The sequence below is a fragment of the Homalodisca vitripennis genome, chromosome 2 (genome assembly GCF_021130785.1).
Source record: "Homalodisca vitripennis isolate AUS2020 chromosome 2, UT_GWSS_2.1, whole genome shotgun sequence".
In the NCBI taxonomy this organism is placed as follows: domain Eukaryota; kingdom Metazoa; phylum Arthropoda; class Insecta; order Hemiptera; family Cicadellidae; genus Homalodisca; species Homalodisca vitripennis.
Window position 1 is genome coordinate 11256477 of NC_060208.1, and position 19574 is coordinate 11276050.

The following is a 19574-nucleotide window of genomic DNA, read 5'->3' on the forward strand; positions in this document are numbered from 1 at the left end:
ATCAGTGACATGAATCTTTTTCTGGTTTGAATCAGATGGTAAACAAATTTTATCCCAGCATTTTTGTTATTTATTATTATTTTTCCTGTAATCTGATAGGAGTTAACTTTAGAAACTTGTTTTTGGTAATCACTAGATCTGAACTCCCTACGATGTAATTGTAATGTAATGTAATGTAATTGGTGGTTACAATGTAATTAGTGAATAATCATGGTAGGACACGCATAATCTTCGTACTAATGAAGTACTACAATCTTCTCATCAATGTAAAATCAAATTTATGCTTAATACGATCTTGAAACGAATTTCAACTCTAAAAAAAACAGTTTATGATTCCCCCTTTGGTTTTTTTCTAGAGGGGTAATACTACTATAAACAATAATAATACAGGGTAGCCACAAGGATGATATTTAACAAATCGTTATTCTCTTTGATTGTACACAAACTTCTCACATCAACATCGCTTCCATAGATGTGGGTGCAATATTCTGCAGCAGAGCGGACTAGAAAAACTGATTTTCCCACAAAATTTCCAAGTTTTTCCTGGTAATTGTAAGATATTAATCCGAGGCTGATGTCTTAAGGCTGTTAAAATAAATAAGAAGATTATTGTTAGCTGTCATTGAAAGAAAGAAAGAAATACTGCTTTATTGAGGTGAAATTAGGACAATATGGTCCTTTCTTCCATTTAACCTCTTAAACAAAATTAATCTGAATAGTGCAAAATATTGCATTATTCACACATTCACTTTTCCATACACACATTTACGATTCAAAGAGTAGCTCCGCCGTCCGCCACGATCATCCGGTCCAGGTATCTTCGTCTCAGCTCCGCCACAAACCGTTCACGGCTCTCAATTTGTTTGAAAGAATCTGGTAAGGAGTTCCATAATCTACAGGCGGTAACGGTGAAGGATCGGTTATAGGTTGTGGTTCTGTGTATTGGAGTTCTAAGACTTACACAATTAGTGCAACCGAGTTTTTCTTGTACCACTCCCCGCTAAAAACAAAGTTTTCAGATAAATATTTTGGTCAACGCGTATTGTATTAATAATAGAGTACAACAATGACAAAATTCGAATCGATCTTGAATCAGCTAACTTTAGAATTGTTGACTGAATAAAATATGGCGTAACATGATCCCTTCGACGTAAATCAAACGGAAAGCGAATGCAGTCATTTTGTGGTCTTTGCAGTTTAGTGCTAAGGGCACAGTCATTTTATTGATTACAGAGTTGCAGTAGTTAAAGCAGGGAAACACAAGTGATTTGATCAACAAAAGTTTAATGTTAAATGGTAGAATTCCTTGCATTCGTTTCAGTGAGTGCACAGCAGCGAACACCCTGTACAGGTGTACACCACTACATCGGTCCATCCAAGTGTGTTGCCTATGATCAGTCCTAGACTTTTCACCCTTTCAACGTATGGTAAAAGTTTACCGTCTACAGTCCACTGAACGCCCGGTTCCATGTTCCTTATGTTCACATTACAAACTGAACTGAGTGAGTTCATTGCGCAACTTAGATTGCGCATCAGCTGTGTAGCTGAAGTCACATGGTTTTGCGATAAATCGGTAATGTGGACTGGTAAGAGAGTGAATGCCAACGCTATCTCTCGGTTGTCTCTCAAAGCTTGGGGTTATAACCTCACTGATAACACTGGCAGGATCTCACTGTACTTTGATATCGTCCGTAGTAACAAAATGTTATTTACCTGCCAATAACATGATCTACATAACCTCTGGTTGCGGTACACAATTTAACTATTATAAAATTACTGATATTACTTACGTAGATAATATTATTACGATTAATAGTTTTATTACTACAATATAACTATACCGTTGTTTGTAGTTATTGACTATTATTAAAGATATGTAGAAGTAGATACGCCACACCACGGGTTGCTGAGGTTGCATGCAAAATTTTCAAATATATAGCTCATTTCACTCTCGAGATGTCCTGCGGACAGATAGACAGACAGACAATCATACAAAAGAGACGTTGACACAAAAATGACAGTCTACGTATGAAACCTTTCTCGACATATCTTGCTACATGATACATTAATTTTTTGCTCATTACGTTGTGTGTGTGTGAGAAAGGTTTTATATGTAGACTGTAAATTTTGCTTGAAGCTTCATTTCTACAAGAATGAGTTCTACGATTCTTCATTTTTGTGTCAACGCCTCTTTTGCATTATTGTCTGTCTGTCTATCTGTTCGCAGGACATCTCGATATATATATATATATATATATATATATATATATATATATATATATAGTAGCAAATGATTGGTAATTTATCTTACACTGCATTCTTTTCAATTTAAGTTTGTATGCTTAGAGTTGTTAAAGACAGTAAATAGTTTATTATTATTACGAATATTACTCGGGAAACCCTTCTCTCCAAGTTCACCTTTGAAATGATCCCAGGGGTCAATTGTCCCGAGTTAGCGAAACTAGACTTCACCGGAAGTCTCCTCAACCGCAACAGGAGGGCTCGGAAGTGCGCCCCTCCCAAACTCTGAGCAAAGCATAAAAAAAAAACAACATGCCACTAGTGGGAAGAGACACAAAAGTAATTTTGTTTCAAGTTTGTAGCAAAAAAATAAAAAAATATTTAAAGCCGATTTTCGAAGGAGGCGGGGGCTTAGTTGCCTCCACGAATCCGAATTAAAGACGAAATCCTCCCCTACAGATCATGTCACTAAACTAAATAAATACTAGTTTACTTAACACTGGCCCTCCTCCAGATATAATATCTGGCAGCGCTCCATAAAACCCAATCCTCTCAAGTCCAGTAAAAAAGAAGAAGAAAAAGGGTTTCGGATTTCCCCCCCTCTCATTCCCTCACACCCCCTCACTCCTTCACTCCCTCCCTCCCTCCCTCTCTCCTACTCCTCCTCCTCCTCCTCTTTTTACGTGTGCACAGCTTATATACATAACGGCAAAAAGGTCAAACAAGTTTTAACTCGCTACAAAGTTTTATCTTATAAATATCTTGGCTACGTTCGTCGGTGGGAAAAATAATAGACAAAAATATCCAAACTGAGCCCCGGCTAAAACTCCCCCACTAAAAAGAGTGCTACCCCAAACAAAACCTCTCCCCCACTGAAAGAAGAACCAACAAGCTCCGGTACAGGATACGGGAAGTCGAGAACCCTAACAGGAAACGAAGTCCTGAGCAGAAGGCAGACAAAACATGAGCCTCCTGAAATTTTGAGAGGCGCCTCTCTTGGAGAAGGAAGAAAGCAGAAAGAGAGGAAAACGACACTACAGGGAAAACCAGGGGTGATCAGTCCCCGGACACCCCCGCAGCCGCACCAGTATCCAGAGCATGACCAGAGGTGTCACCGCGGAAGGCCTTCAGATGAGAAACGTGGGCCTTCCACCACAACCTCCCCGATACGGGATCAACCAACTCAGCAGTAACTGGGGAGAGAAAGCGAAGAATCCGGTGGGGACCTGCCCACCGATAGCAAAGTTTGGCTGCCCGTTTATCCACGGCCGAACTGACCGGATGGGCCTTACAAAAGACAAGATCCCCCACCTGGAAGGGGTTAGCAATACGTCCCTTATTGAATTTTTCTCCTCGCCCTTTCCCTAGACTGTAGGAGCTTAACCCTGACTGTTTCCCAAGTGTCACTCACGTGGAGTACTAGGCACTGGTAGAAGACTACCCAGACTCCAGAGATTAGACAAGGGATCAGAAGGAGGACGACTAAATATGACCTGAAAAGGCGTGGAATCATGACTCGTGAAGAGCAGAATTGAAGGTTAACTGAAGCCAGCTCAGGTTTTCATATCTTGGCTACGTTCGTCGGCCATCTCGGTGAGCCAGTTCGTTCCAATAAATGGCAAGAAATAAACTAAGTAAATAAAGATATTTAAAAATGTACAATTAAGAGTTTTGTTAAAAATGGAGAACTCTCCTTTGCAGAATTCATTGACCAGTGGTTAATATTTCCCGTTTCATCTGTTTTTAACTTCAAAAGTGGGGTAGAGCTTCATCTTAAATAGACTTTACTAAACAAAATCACTTATTTAGACAGTTGGTCTACTGCGTCCTTTTTTATGATCTTCAGGAGACAATTTGTAATTAATTTAGGTAATAAAACCAGTTTGAAAGGTAACAAATTTGTAATTCCTAACCAAAATAAAAAGCAGACTTATCATAATGATCCTATTCAAAAGATTCACATATCGGATATATCTCATCGAAACAACCTCTATCATTCCACATGTAGCCGTTTCCATTCTTCTCATAGAACTCGATACAGTGTTCATCCCCAGCATTGTTAGGTTCACCAGGCTCCCAGTCCGTACTCTCTGGCAGGGGCATCCCAGAAACCATCCAGATCCAATGTCCATGGGCATAATTTGTACCGGAAGTCCAGAACCGATTATTTCGTATTCCTGTAAACAAACAATTACTTATTGGTCGTTAATATTATTTCTTATATTGTCATCTAAAATTTTAAAAATATTTCGTAATACAAAAACTAGTGATTTTAATTTACGATCTTACTAAATTTAGTATATACATTTTTTTTAAGTATCCAAAATGTTTGTATACAGTAAGATCACACATATTATTCCAACAGTCAAATTTCATCAAATGGTCTCATTAATTTGACCTCCTTCATAATCCTCGTAGCTGAATTTTTTGGATCCATTCAGACGTACATGACTACAAATTCCAGGAGTCAAGTCTGTGCCAGCACAGACTCCAGATGGTGCACTAAGAAGAAGCTAAACTCAACATTCACAATATTAGCTGTTTTAACTTTAGCTGCTCTAATCAGCTGATTTATAACATTACATTGTTTGGTTGTAATCCTAACAGCATTACTAGTTGTAAGTTTAAGTTTGTTTTGAAAATAATCATCGTAACACTTTATTATAAAGTTCTTATCTTTTGCATAACAATTGTTGAGGACTACAGTACGTTTTATGTATTGAATAAAGTAGCGAATGGAATAAATACACTGAACGATAAAATCAGCAAACTTTTCTACAATTAGGAATGATACCAGAACGGTAAACTAATTGGACTATAGCGATTAATTTGCGGGAAAGAGATTAAACCCTGGGACGTTTTTTTTTGAAGACTTTACTTTATGGTTCCTATTGTTTTCAATAACTACTAATTTATGCAATTGCCATACTTGTTTTACGGATTTCTTCTTTGATCAAGTCATTCTCCTCCTTGGAATCTATTGTAGCTAACCTCCACCCGTGTGACTGGCAATGAACTATCGCAGCAAACCAGTTGACCTGTACAGAGAGAATAATACAACTATTGACCAATACAGTATTTTATCTTCCATTAGATACTGACTTATAAAGCTACGTAATACAGTGTGTTTATGACCTAGAAGGTACAATGTTATTTTAACACACTTATTGCAGCTCTATACTAAAATTATGAGTAATGTGGTAAGACAGTACAATTGAGAACGAGACAACTTGAAATACAAATCGGGAAAGACCATCCAAATACAGTAAAGCAGTCTTGTTCAGCTTTACATTTTGGCACGCACAACATTTGGCTGACTGGGGTTGATTACAACACACCTTCAGATTTGGATCTGTTATAATAATTATTGTAAATATATGTGCGAACAAGATTTTCAGCCAATGGCGCAGTGTATCGAGTACGGCGGTTATCGCAAGATAACCGAATCAAGCAACGTCGAGCGTGGCTGCTGCTTGGATGAGTGACCGCTGAGCGATCCTGTCCTTGTAAGCAGCCCGCCTGCCCGGCCATTAGTGGTGGTTCGGAAGTCACCTTTAAACCGTTGGTCCTCTTAGCCTTAACTTCGCTTAGTAAAATAAGACATTCTTTAATCGTTGACCTTTTTATTTTTGTCAGGATTCGATTTCAACTAAATTCTAAAATCACCATTAATTAATTTTAAGGATGGTGTTTCACACGTACCTCAGGGTGGCTTACCTTAATGAAACGCTCCACCTTGTACACTTTTATACCAGTTGTTGAACAGTTTCCTGGTGAAGCTGAAACGGATGTTTGCTAATGAGAATATGTTAACCGCTTTAGTATAGAACTAATGTTGTAAGGAAACTTAGCATCTCATTTAGTGCCAAAATGGCGTACGTTGGTGTAAAATACTGAGAAAGGAATTTTAGAACAACTTTGGATTATCAAATAAGAGTTACCTTCCTCAGTTTATTTCTCCTCTTCAGGTAAATTACTAACCTAAGACATAATACAAACTAGGTTCAAACAAACAAACCATACCAGAGCGTTGTGACAGGTGTAAGTCAGGAATCACAACCACCATGTTGTGTGTCAACTTCACTAACTCTAAAACATGCGTTTAATAAAAAAAAGCAAAACACAATACTAATTATCAAAACTGAACTACAGAATGCAGGTCACAATAAGTCTGCATTCGCTGACCAACCACCTATGTCTGAATGCTTGGTCACCTGAAGTGATTTACCTGAACAAGAGATCATATTACAAATGTCGAAACGTAGTGTTACTGCAAATGTCAAGAAAATCGTGTTTCCTTTACAATCCTACCATCATAAAAATAAACTTCAAATAAAGGAATGTGTAATTTTTATAAACATTAAACAAATATAATATGTTCCTACCCACCTCGCTGACAGCTAGTGAAGGGGCTGCCGGAGAAGCCAGGCTTGCAGGAACAGTACGGTACATGATCAAGGACCTCACAGGTGACGTTACCATGGCAGGGTCCAGGACATGGATCTTGACATTTTAGGTCGATACAAGCGAGTTTTTCACCACAATCGACGTTGGAAATGCATTGAGGTAGAGCTATTACAAAGTATAAATTAGTAAGTTTTCATGTTTCTTCGTCTTATGAAGCCAATGAAATGTTCTTCAAAAGCCTCATAGGTCTCCAACTTTCTACACTTCCCCCATCAAAGTTTCTACTTGATATGGGAATATAGGTATGAATTATGTATTGTTAACAATTTTCTATTATCTGATATGCGTTGTGAAGAAGATTCTACTGGGTTAGCGTAAGAAATCAATTCTGAAATTTTGGCGTAGTACTTAATTTTAGAATACCCTGAGTTTGAAAAAGGAAAAGTCGTGAAAATTCTTTTTGTGTGTAGGCCTCGTGTGCTTTTACATATTGTATAGCCGCTCTGACTATAACACTGCTGGAAACCAAACTGACGGCCGTACATTCATTAAATCAGGCATTGTACCATAAAAAATGCCACCCATTATAAAAATTGTTTATAATTTATGTGTGATTGTTTACTGAAACAATGTTTTTTCAGAAAACAAAAATAAATTTTAACGGCATTGGATATTGGCTCGTTATTTATAAATATTTTATGTTATATAAGATATTTTGTAAAATACCATAACAATTGTAGTATCAATTTTGGTAAGATTATATTCAAACCTATAATACTTGACCAAACCGATGACACTGGTTTGTTGAAATTTAATTTGTGGTTGAGTAGCATTACACTATTCTGTTTGCAAATTTTAATTTTCTAAATTTTAAACCCGACACAGCGAATACATTATTACGTTTTATAAAAGATAAAAAATTTTGTTTCCCCAAAGAAGCAAAAGGTGTCAAAGTGCTATCACAATTTTGATCAAATGTTTTGCACAAAAGAATATATTAAGCAAAGAGTTGACTGTACATCAAGAAAACATGTTCATACTTAGTTCCAAGTAAACAAACGAGTACTTTCAGCCGTAAAGTATGTCGAACCTGGTCTGTTGATCTTCACTGTACAGGTATACCTGAGTGTTAGTGAAAGTTTTAGAGAACATGGATAACGATGCTTCTGATAGAGGTGGTGATGCTATACAAGGATCAAGAAAAACCGAAGAGGACATTATCTGAAGAAAAAGAAGAAACTCTTTTTTCCAGCCTTTTGAAAACTTGAGGTGAGACCCAAAGAAGCCGTACATCCAAAAAGTCTTATGATAAGAAGGCGAGAAGAGCAATCAAAATTCATTATCAGCTGGGTATGGTTTAATAATAAAGCTCAGGCCTTAACATAGTCCTATTATAGGTAAACTGCTTACAGAAAGACGCTGGACGATTTTAGTTCTCGCAGGGTGGAGTAATATATCCCTCCGCCCCTGTGATGCCACCCTCTCTCAGTATCCCCACCACTGCTCGGCACTCGCCCGCTCGCTCTATTCCCTGACCACTTAGAGGATAACCTCACACCATAAAGCAAGCTCCCTGAATACGTTTAGATTTACATTCAATTAATATTTTAAGCTTGTATAGGCCTAAACACAAAGATATACGATATACTTGTAGTAAAGGTAAGTAGCTGCAGTGTAAATAAAATAGCACGAACGAGACACGATCCACACAGCTGATAAAATAGAGAATAAACGGAGTAGAATAAACACGTTTACAGTGAAATATAAAATAATATCAGTACCTGTGTAGAAAAATTTTTATGCAAGTCACCCTTTTAAAAATAAATCGCTTGCATATAATTGTTTTAAAGATAAAGAACGGAAAACGACAACATAATAGATGAACGGAGGAAGTTGTAGTAATCGTCTGCGCCCAACAGCAGGCTCTGAGATAGGTTATGCAACCAGCTACCAATAGTCAACCTTGTGGCAACAACAATAAATGGCAAATCTTCTTTAATCTTCGCCCAACCTTCGTAAATGAAATATTGTGACATTGGTTGCAACGTATCTAAAAGTAATTATTCTTGTATACTTTAATACAATTAGCCCTCTTTAAGTGTTATTCTAATACAAAGTTTTTAATGGCCGCGACTTTGGGTTAGGAAATATGCATTACTAGCAGTTACCCGCAGCTTCGCACGCAATTTTGCACCTACTTTATGAAAACTGCTGGTTCGAGTGAATTATATTCCGACGCCAATGTTGAGTTTGCCTTTTTGCCACTATCACAAAATATGCTAAAAGAGTGTATTTATGGTAATTTTTAATTTATTCCGGTCTTTGTGTTCTTGTTCCAAGCTGAGTTTGCCCTCATCGATCAAGAAAACATGTATACATACACAGCTCTGAGAAATTAGATAGGTTACATAAGTCATAAATGTGTAGTAGGAGTACGTTGTTTCATATCTCCACTGCTAGCAGTTACACGCAATTTAGTAGGCGTTGTACTACATGTATGACCATTGCTGGTTCGTGTGAATTATATTTCAGACGCAAATTTTGAGTTTGCTTAGTTGCTACGATCAAGAAAAACGAAAAAAATTTTACAATAATGGCCATTATAATTTTCTCAATTCTTAGTATGTTTTGTTCCATAGTTGATTTGGTTTTTCTTAAGATCAGAAAAATATATAACACAGCTCAGTAAAGTCTACTTCTGTCAAAAAAAGAACTAAGACAGGTTTCATATTAGTGTTTAAATTCATAGTAAAAGTTTTAAGATATTTTAGAAAATTTTGATCTGGAATTATTACATTAGTTCAAAACAACAGTCCAGCGAACTTTCATCCAGAATAATTATTGTCGACTGCTTCAAATGGCTATCTTAAGTTTTAGGACATTTTCTAAGGTAGATTACTTATCTAATCGCTGAAATCTAAAAATTACGGTTAGTTACTAAAAAAAAATTACCTACTAAAATGTAAACAAATTGAAAATAATAAACATTGCTTACACAGAACGGTTGATTGATTACATTTTACAGACTCATTCAATTAATAATACACAACTTTAGAGACCAAGATGGGATTTTTCACTATTTTATAGACCATGGGGCCTAGCCCGGAGGGATTTTCGAAATAATAGGCCTATATTCATCCCAGGAACCGCAAGAATGTCCTGTAACATTTCAGTAATCTTGGTTGAGTAGTTTACGCATTAAAACAAAACAAAACAAAAGTACTTTCCCATTTATAATATATTTAGGATTTTATTTTAGGTTTATCAGTTTGTTATAAATTTAAATGCAAATTTTCAAAATTATAAGTTGCTACTTGCAGGTCAAAATAATCCGTGAAAAAGACAAAATGGCTCCAATATTAGTAAATTCAGACTTTCGGACGATTTCAATTTAGAATATCTGCTTTTGGCTGAGAAAACAATACGTTGGGCGAATTAGGTGTAGTATGGTTACTAGCGGTGACTAAATGTACTATGTTAAGTAATATTGACCGATTGCATTAAGTAATTAATGTAGTAACTGACGGCAACCAAGCTGATCACTTAGGCTAATCACAACTTTGTAGGCTATTGCTACTAAGGCATATCGTACAGAAGAGTGAGTATTATTATAACATGCATTCACGTTCGACCCAGATTCTGAAGTTATCTGGATGTCTTAAATTCATTCTTTTCTGGAGAACGATTGCCGCATCTCATCATCATATATGGATGTATCACCCATTAGGCCTAAGGTTGAGATTGCAACAGTATGCAAACTCTGACCGCTAGATGGCATGAGCATCATCGTTTTCTGCGATAAGCAGCCCGCTGGCCCATTCCACTTCGACTCAACGTACCGGGAATCAGTTATCTGTCCCATCTGTTTATATATATATATACTCGCCTTCGGCTCGCTGGGGGCTACGCCCCCAGGCCCCCTTTTGGGTGTTAGCCAAATTCGGGGATAAGAGAGAATCGGTGGTTTTTTAAAATTCCGATGTGAGGCATACCGGGAAATTCCCTAGGGGGGTTTAATGTTACCAGGAGGTTTAATTTACTCAGGAAGTTATCTGGTCATTCCAGGAAATTCCCGGGGGTGGTTAAAGGTTTGGTGTTTGGTAAATGTGATGTACGCTTGCAAATTTGGGGATAAGAGAGATTTGGTGGTTGTTAAAATCACATGAGATCATGTCAGAAATTCCCTGGAGGGGTTAACGTTACCGGGGGATAAGACACCAGGGGGTTATCTGGTCATACCAGGAACTTCCCAGGGGGGTTAAGAGATTTGGTGACTGGTAAAATTCGGACATGAGGTCATGCCAGAAAATTCCCTGGGGGGGGGTTGTAACGTTACCGGGGGTTAAGACATCAGGGGGTTATCTGGTCATACCAGGAACTTCCCAGGGGGGGGGGGTTAAGGGATTTGGTGATTGGTAAAATTCGAATATGAGGTCATGCCAGGAAATTCCCTAGGGGGGTTTAATGTTACTGGGGGTTAAGACATCAGGGGGTTTAATTTAGTCAGGATATTACCTGGTCATATGAACAAATTCCCGGGGGGGGGGTTAATGTTACAAGGGGTTAATGACACACGTGGGCCTATTTTAGAGGGTGTTGTGTCTGTGAACGTAATAAAAAACTCTGTCCCTATCTACTTTTGAAGTTTCACTAACGCTCAGCCAACTCCCGATGTGGAGGGGGGTTTTAGTCACTCGTTAACGTGTTAATACAAGGTCAATCTGGAACCAGCATGAATCGCACTTTATAGTTGCAAGATTTAAAACCCCTAAAATTGACGACAAAGAATTTGCCTTTTAGAGCATTTACCAGGCTTACGGAAAGATAAAATATATAAAGCTGCTGAACCTTATTTGTAGATCCTATCAATAGCTAGTTACAAAAAATTTTACATTTAAGCTAGGGCCAACGGTTCGGCCATAATCGAGCCCGGAAGGTAAGTTTTTAAGTGAAATTTTCAACATAATCACGTTTTTACGGCTAAACCATGGAAGATAGGGTAACAGACCACTGGACCTTTTTTGTAGATCGTATTATTTTGTATTAAAATAAAATTTTTAATTTGCCCTAAACCTAAGGTTTTGTCTGCAACGGAGCCCAGAAAACAATATCTCACGTAAAACTTGTAAAATCGATACTTTAAAACGCGTAATGCGGCCAAACCATTGGGGATAGGGCAAAATGTCACAAAACCTTTATTGTTGATCGCGCTGTTTTCTAAATTCCATTGAAAATTGGTTTGACCTACGACCAGCCGTTTAGCCGCTATCAAGCCCGGAATGTAAATTTGTAGGCGAAAATTTCAAAATATTTTAATGTAATCGTGTTTTGCGGTCAAACTAATGGAGATATAGTAAAAAGTCACTTGACCTTTATTGTAGATAATATTATTTCCTAAATCCACCCTTTGTTTTATTTTGACCTCCGACCAATTTTTTCACCGCTATCGACTCCAAAAACAAAGTTTTCACGTGAAAATTACAAAAAAATTGAACTTAATCACGTTTTTCGGCCAAACCAATGCAGATAGGGCAAAAAGTTACTGAACCTTTTCTGTAGATCACGTAATTTGCTAATTTGATGGGTCAATCAGATTTGAGCTACGGTCTACCGTTCGGCCGCTATCGGGCTCGAAACATTACTTTAAGCGAAAAAATCTCTGGAATGTCAAATGTTCGAGCGTTTTATCGCTTAACCATGGAAGATATAGCAAAAAGTCACTGGACCTTTTTTGTAGTTCACTTCATTCCTGACTAACGATTTTTCGTCAGATTGGAGCTAGCTCCAACGGTTCACCCGCTATCAGGCTTACAAGAAATGCCTGCAGGGGTAAAGAATGCGCGATTTTTGAGGAATTTTTTTGAGGGGTTTAAAAGTAAAAAAGTCCGGTTTTCAGACTTTTCTCCCAGTCATATTGTGAAAGGAACCTGCGTGCCAAATTTCAAGTTTCCAGCACTTCTAGAACTATGTTAGAATTTGTATCTATATATCAGTCAGTGAGTCAGTTACACATGCGGCTGTATAGTATATTAGATATATATACAGGGTGTACATAAAGTCCTGCACGGGTATAATATTTTCTGAACGATAACAGATAAATAAACAAGATTTGGTACATCAATACTACACCTAAAAATCTACTTTTTGAAGGAACTATCAGTTTTCTGTAATATCATGGGGACGTCCCGCAAGGAGTCAGAAGGAAATCTTAAATAGGAGCATAGGTCAATATGGACATCATTTTAAAGGGCTTATCTAGCAGAGTTAAATGCAGTAAACCGCACTCAAAAAGATTGATCCATTACAAAATGGCAGCTGTTCAAAGGTTTTAGTTGATTACATTTTATTAGTAGCCATAACCCCAGTAAAGCAAAACTGCAACCAAAAAAATACTGCAGCTAACTACTACATTATGCTTGTCAGTTGTACAGAAGTGAATTATGATATTAGTTACCCTCAAGGGTTACAAATTTGGTCCTAATATATTGATAACGGGGAAAACCTGATAACAGTAACAATTAGAAATCTCAGCGACCTATGACGATCGGAAACACTTCCTGTTTCCATAAAGTGTTGAACAGTTCTCCCTACAGTTGTTCTAGAAATTGGCTGCCTCTCGTGAAAGTAGTCATTAAATAAATGGCATGCTTCCTCGTGTGATCGTTTGTTATTTCCCCAACCAACCATCATAAGAAGTGTTATACGTTCACGTTCGTCAAGCGACATGGTGTAATTGAAGAACTACAAGCAATGAGACAAACTCTTTTGTACTAAAGCGCACTGATAAAATGGATGGACAGCACTACTAAAACAAGAAAACTAGAATAGCCTACTATGAATAGACTGGCTAATAGGAAAGTCCTAACTGCGACCCAAAGATAAGAGATTTCTAATTGTTACTGTTATCAGATTTTCCCCGTTATCAATATATTAGGACCAAATTTGTAACCCTTGAGGATAACTAATGTCATAATTCACTTCTGTACAACTGACAAGCATAATGTAGTAGTTAGCTGCAGTATTTTTTTGGTTGCAGTTTTGCTTTACTGGGGTTATGGCTACTAATAAAATGTAACCAAGTAAAACCTTTGAACAGCCGCCATTTTGTAATGGATCAATCTTTTTGAGTGCGGTTTGCGGCATTTAACTCTGCTAGATAAGCCCTTTAAAATGATGTCCATATTGAACTATGCTCCTATTTAAGATTTCCTTCTGACTCCTTGCGGGACGTCCCCATGATATTACAGAAAAATGATAGTTCCTTCAAAAAGTAGATTTTTAGGTGTAGTATTGATGTACCAAATCTTGTTTGTTTATCTGTTATCGTTCAGAAAATATTATACCCGTGCAGGACTTTATGTACACCCTGTATATATATATATATATATATATATATATATATATATATATATATATATATATATATATATCCCCCCATCTTCGTGAACCCTAGATCTGGCAGTTTCTGAAGAAGTAGTGAACTATTTCATGTTTTGCATGCGTTCTCTTAGAAATTTGTAAGACATATTTTATGCTCAATTCATCTAGTAATTGGTCTACATAAATTAAAAGTTTAATCAACACAGATTCTATATAAATACGTTTCTTAAATTAAATAACTCCAAATTTTAGATATCATACTCCCAAAGGGAGTAACACATATTTTTAATTCAAAAATATTAATTAATCCCTCAGCTTATATATCTCATACTTACTGTAAAAATGAGAAATGTTTATCATCAGCAGTTTTCAATTGTGCCTGATTATAAAATAGCCCAAAATGACTACTTCATAGGTCTATAATTCCTCGTGACGTGATCCAAAAATGTGTTTCTTATTTCTCTGTATTCAAGAAGGGTACCTTGAAAGATTGTGAATGAAGATTTTTTAAAATTACTCAGCCCAAAATCTATTGCATCAACTTAAAGACATCAGATCACAGCTTAACGTAAAGTACTCACCCAAAGAGCTGTCACTTTGGTCAGAGGCACAGGTGACATGAACAATCAAACAGAACCACAAAACTCCTAACAAGGCGAAGTTCACATCTGAGGCACTCATGACTAAATGACGTGAGCGAACTTTCCAAGTTCAATACAATGGGGTTATCAGGGTTATCATATTAGTTTATCCCGTGCATCCCAAATTGTTAAAGAGGAATTACTGTTCAAGACTAAATTATAACTTGGATTTGGATTTTCCACTCAGATGGACATATGAGCATCAGAAAACAAATTACGCCAGCTAATCAATGTCTTCTGAACATATAAGACGAATATTCCAGCTTTTATAGGTTACCAGATGTTAGGACTATAATACGTTCTTTTACCAGACTGATATTTGTATTTTTTTTATCTACGACCAGTCTGATACGTACATAATTACACGTAAATATTTAGTATTAGAAGATTAAATCGCGCATTAAATTAATTTTAAGCTTTTATATTTATTTCAAGTACTTGCATAAAACTGCCAAAGACTACTGAACAAGAACTTAAATGATTTGGCACTCTCAATGTGATTGATGACGTTTTCAGGTGATATTGTATTAGATTTTGAAATTGGCTTAACATTGAGCTCGAAAGCAAAAGAATGTATGAACGAAAATGGTTAATCAGCGCAAACAAACTAATTCGATTTGATATCGATTTCGCTGAATAGGGTAAACCATACAGTCATTGGCACTAGTACAGTCATTGGCACTTTGTAATTATTTTGTTCATTACAAGATTTAGGTTGGCAGCATTGAATGCCAACATAGTTCATTAGATACTCTTAACAGTTCTCCCCAATTGGTATTGTGATGTTTGCAGATAGACTGCACGTGGTGTCTGGAAAAATTATTTTTAGTATAGGTAAGCTTTTTCTGTTGATCTTCTTGTGAATTCCTTTAGAGTTGCTTCTCTGTACTATGTTATTTTCCCTTTGATAAGATAAATCTTTGCAACTAAGACAATGATAGCTGTAATGTAGAAAGAGTTGAAACCATTTTTGATAGGTTTTAAGTTAAATAACCTCAAAATCAAACCTGCAAAGGGGGTGCCAATGACTGTATGTTTAAAAATTATGAAATATAGTCATCGGCAGGGAGTGCCAATGACTATGTATTTAAGAGATTGTTTATTTTAAGCCAAAATAACATCTTTCGAAGTATAAAAACAATGGGCTTTTTATGAATATTGTTATTGTTTAACAACTCAATTTGAAACAGTCATTGGCACACATATATATTTCTCGTTGGCATGCCAATCACTGTAACCTAGCAGTGATTGGCACTATGTCAATGTATAGATATTGGCATGCCAATAAATAACTTTTTTCTTTTCAGATCACCAACGGAGTTCAAATTATGCCTAAATTCTCTTACAAAGCCGATTCTCTTGAGGCAGCTTTACAAGATGTTAGAAATGGAATGACCAAAAAGGCTGCAGCAAAAAAGCATGGTGTTCCTCGGTCAACTATTCAGTTTCGGCTTAGTGACAAGTTTTCAAAAACACAACTTGGTCCTCCACCTGTACTGACGAAGGAAGAAGAGGATACACTTGAAAAATGGATCAATGACTGCTGTCGGAAAGGTTTCCCACGACGGAAAGAAGATTTGCAACTGAGCGTTCAAGAATTCTTAATACAAAATGAAAGACCTAATCCTTTTAAAAACAATCTTCCAGGCCTCGGTTGGTATCAAGCATTTTTAAAAAGGCACCCTAACCTATCCTTAAGGACTCCCGAAGGAGTAACTTCTGCAAGCTCATGCGTCAGCGAAAACGATATTAAAAATTGGTTTAAAACTATAGAAGACATTTTGAAAGAAGAAAATGCGGTGGACGTTTTGAAAGACCCGACTCGTGTTTTTAATGGCGATGAGACAAATTTCCTACTGTGTCCAAAGGGTTCTAAAGTTTTAGCTCCCACAGGATCAAAAAATGTTTATGAAATTGACAAGGGAAATTCAAAAGCCGCCATTACTGTGATGTTTTCTTTTTCTGCTTGTGGGCGAATTGTTCCACCGATGTTAATCTATCCGTACCATAGATTACCATCAACAATTGTAAATTCTGTACCAGACTCTTGGGGTATTGGTCATTCGAACACTGGATGGATGAAATCCGAAGTCTTTTATGAGTACATCGGTAATGTTTTTAATGCACACCTTGAAAAAAACAATATCACACGGCCAGTTATCCTTTTTGTAGATGGGCATAAGAGCCATCTTTCCTATCAGCTAAGCCAACTGTGTTCTGAGTTGCAAATAATACTGATAGCCCTATACCCAAACGCTACCAGAATAATGCAGCCAGCAGATGTTGCTGCATTTAGACCAATCAAGTCAGGCTGGAAAAAGGCAGTGTTTAATTGGCGTAGTAACCACCCGACAGACGCTTTAACTAAGGAGAATGTTGCACCAATCCTGAAACATGTAGTGGACGAGGTCAAGCCTCAAACACTTACTAACGGATTTAGAGCCTGTGGCTTGTTTCCTTGGAACTGCAACTCAATTGACTATACAAAGTGTCTTGGTAAAACCCAAATGAAAATTGTACCATTAAGCGGTAAAGATGTAGTTACCTTGGATCAATTCGAAGGGATTGTAGGAGACGAAATGATAGAAAAATTCCGCAATATAGAGAAAGTTGTGTCGGAAAATAATGAACCTCCACTGTTTTTCACACTATATCGAGTGTGGGAGGAGTTTTCCAGAAATAAGCAACCTCAAAAATTTGGTTCGCCACATGCTGTCATGGAACTAAATCCACACTCTCCAAAAACTGTCACTGATGTATGTGTGCCAGATAGGCCTATTGTCAAAGATGCCACACAACTGATGTTACAAAAACAACAAAACTATGATCCTGAAATTAATTTACCTGCACCAGATGTCAGTGCCAATGCATTAAAAAATGACACCACATATCTTCAACAATCAAAATGTGAAACAATGTACAACAATGTAAATGTAAAACTTGACCATAACTATACAACACCCGAGAAAAAGTTAAGTGAAGGTTCACGTGTTGCGCTACATGCTTCACAAGGCATTGCCCAAGCATCTGGAAGCAGTGGTCCAGCTTTGGCTGATGTTCTCGTGTGGCCCGAAACTCCAACCAGAAAAGGCAAAAGAAAAACAGAAAGAGTACCTTACGTTGTTTCTTCGAAGAAATGGAAAATAATTTATGAAGAAAAGGAAGAAAAAAAGGCAAAAGAAGAAAGAGCCAAGGCAGAAAGGAAAAGACTACGAGAAGAAAAGAATTTAAGTAAAGCCCAGAAAGGAAACTCTACTAAACAACATAGTAAGATTTCTGTTAAGAAGAAAAATTATGAAGATCAATTATGTGGGAAAGTCAAAGTTGAAAAGTCAATTGATGTTGATAACGGACCGTCTGTATCACATAAGCCTAAGTCTGTGGGGAAAAAGTTGTTTCCTGTAACAAAAAATGGATTGTGCTACAGTTGTGGGACTAACTTCAAAGACGAAGAAGTCTCCCAACCTGTTGAATGTGACATGTGTGATAGACTGTATCATATAAAATGTATACAAAACAGAGAGGACCTTGATCAACATGATCCTGTGTTTGTATGCAACATCTGTTTGGACTTTGGAAATGAAATTGCCAACGAATTAAACATTTAATGGTTTTATTAAGATGTTGTAGAAGGGCAAACTATTATTGTCTAGTTTATTTGAATTTTAACGTCACAATATAGGCTATAGAAGTAATATTTTTTTTAAACTTTCTACTTATGCAATCATAATTATTGTATTCAATAGTTGTATATACACATTATACATTTTAGAGTAAGTTGTGTGCATGATTTCATTGCCTCACTCTTATTTTAGCAAAATATGAAAGTGTGCCAATGACTGTCAAACAGAATGCCAATAACTGTGAATTAGGTGCCAATCACTATAATTATGTAACATAATAACAAAATAAATATTTCCACTTCCACATAACATAAATATTTACTTTTTAAATTTATTGTGAATGTAAAAAGAAAGTATAAAGCCAAAAACCAATCAATATTAACAAAATATATGTTTTCATGTGTCTGAGAACAAAATATTGAACAGACGTAAGGAATAGCATCTTAAAGTGCCAATGACTGTATAGTTTACCCTATACTATATTTTTTTAATATTTGAAGAAGTAATTGACAGAAGAGGAAGAGCTTATCACATTATCGGGACAAAAATTGAAATACCTTCACAGTCTTTGGATTTAAAGGTGACGTTTCTGTGGATTCTTCTTTTGACAAAACCAAAATACTTATCATCATTTTTTGTCTGATTTCATAATGCCTCCAAGAATAAATGCCTAGCCTATAATTCCTCGTGAAATAATATATCAATATATATTATATACACTATTAATTGATTTAACATGTAAATATTAATTTTTAAATAAAACATTTTAAATATAAACCGCATTTTTGTCTATTATGTGAATAATGATTAGTCAATGTCACGAGATCCAGTACTTGCTGTAGAATTACCAAATGGTGTTTGAATATATGAACTCCTAATTATCATCATAGTAATTAGGAAAGATCACCATCCAGGTACGAGTTTCTTTTGACGCCGTTTCGTTACTATAAAAGTTCGAGCTCGGTTGGAGAGTTTACATATTACTTTTTAAATATTAAGTGCACTAAATTCACTATGAGTTTGAATACACAAGTTTTAAATTTATCGTTAACCCTAACAATCCAGAATTTTGGATACTGATTGTTGTTTATCATGATTTACTATTTAACACAAGAATGTAAGAATAACTTAATTGATGACTAATATACACTTCAGAAGAAGCATGTGTTGACGGTTAGCAATTCAAGACTCTTTTAGAATTTCTTCTTATTTTCAAATTTCCTTTTGAAATTGTCCTTTCAAAAATCAAATTTCAATGAAATGGAAGTGATTTAAACCTGTT

At 36.4% G+C, this 19574-nt stretch overlaps 1 protein-coding gene across 2 annotated transcripts; it reads right to left on the reverse strand.

The window, feature by feature from the left end:
• Nucleotides 1-4123: 4123 nt before the first annotated feature.
• Nucleotides 4124-14760, reverse strand: LOC124353554 (C-type lectin 37Db-like). 2 transcript variants are annotated; one of them, XM_046803444.1, is made up of 5 exons: nt 14610-14760; nt 6631-6813; nt 5959-6020; nt 5171-5279; nt 4124-4418 (listed from the first exon to the last, which is right to left on the reverse strand). In XM_046803444.1, the coding sequence occupies exons 1-5, from the start codon at nt 14707-14709 to the stop codon at nt 4186-4188; spliced, it is 687 nt and encodes a 228-aa protein (XP_046659400.1). In that variant the 5' UTR covers nt 14710-14760; the 3' UTR covers nt 4124-4185. The 2 variants fall into 2 exon arrangements, with proteins under 2 accessions (XP_046659400.1, XP_046659401.1); XM_046803445.1 differs by lacking the exon at nt 14610-14760 and adding an exon at nt 14364-14545.
• Nucleotides 14761-19574: the final 4814 nt, after the last annotated feature.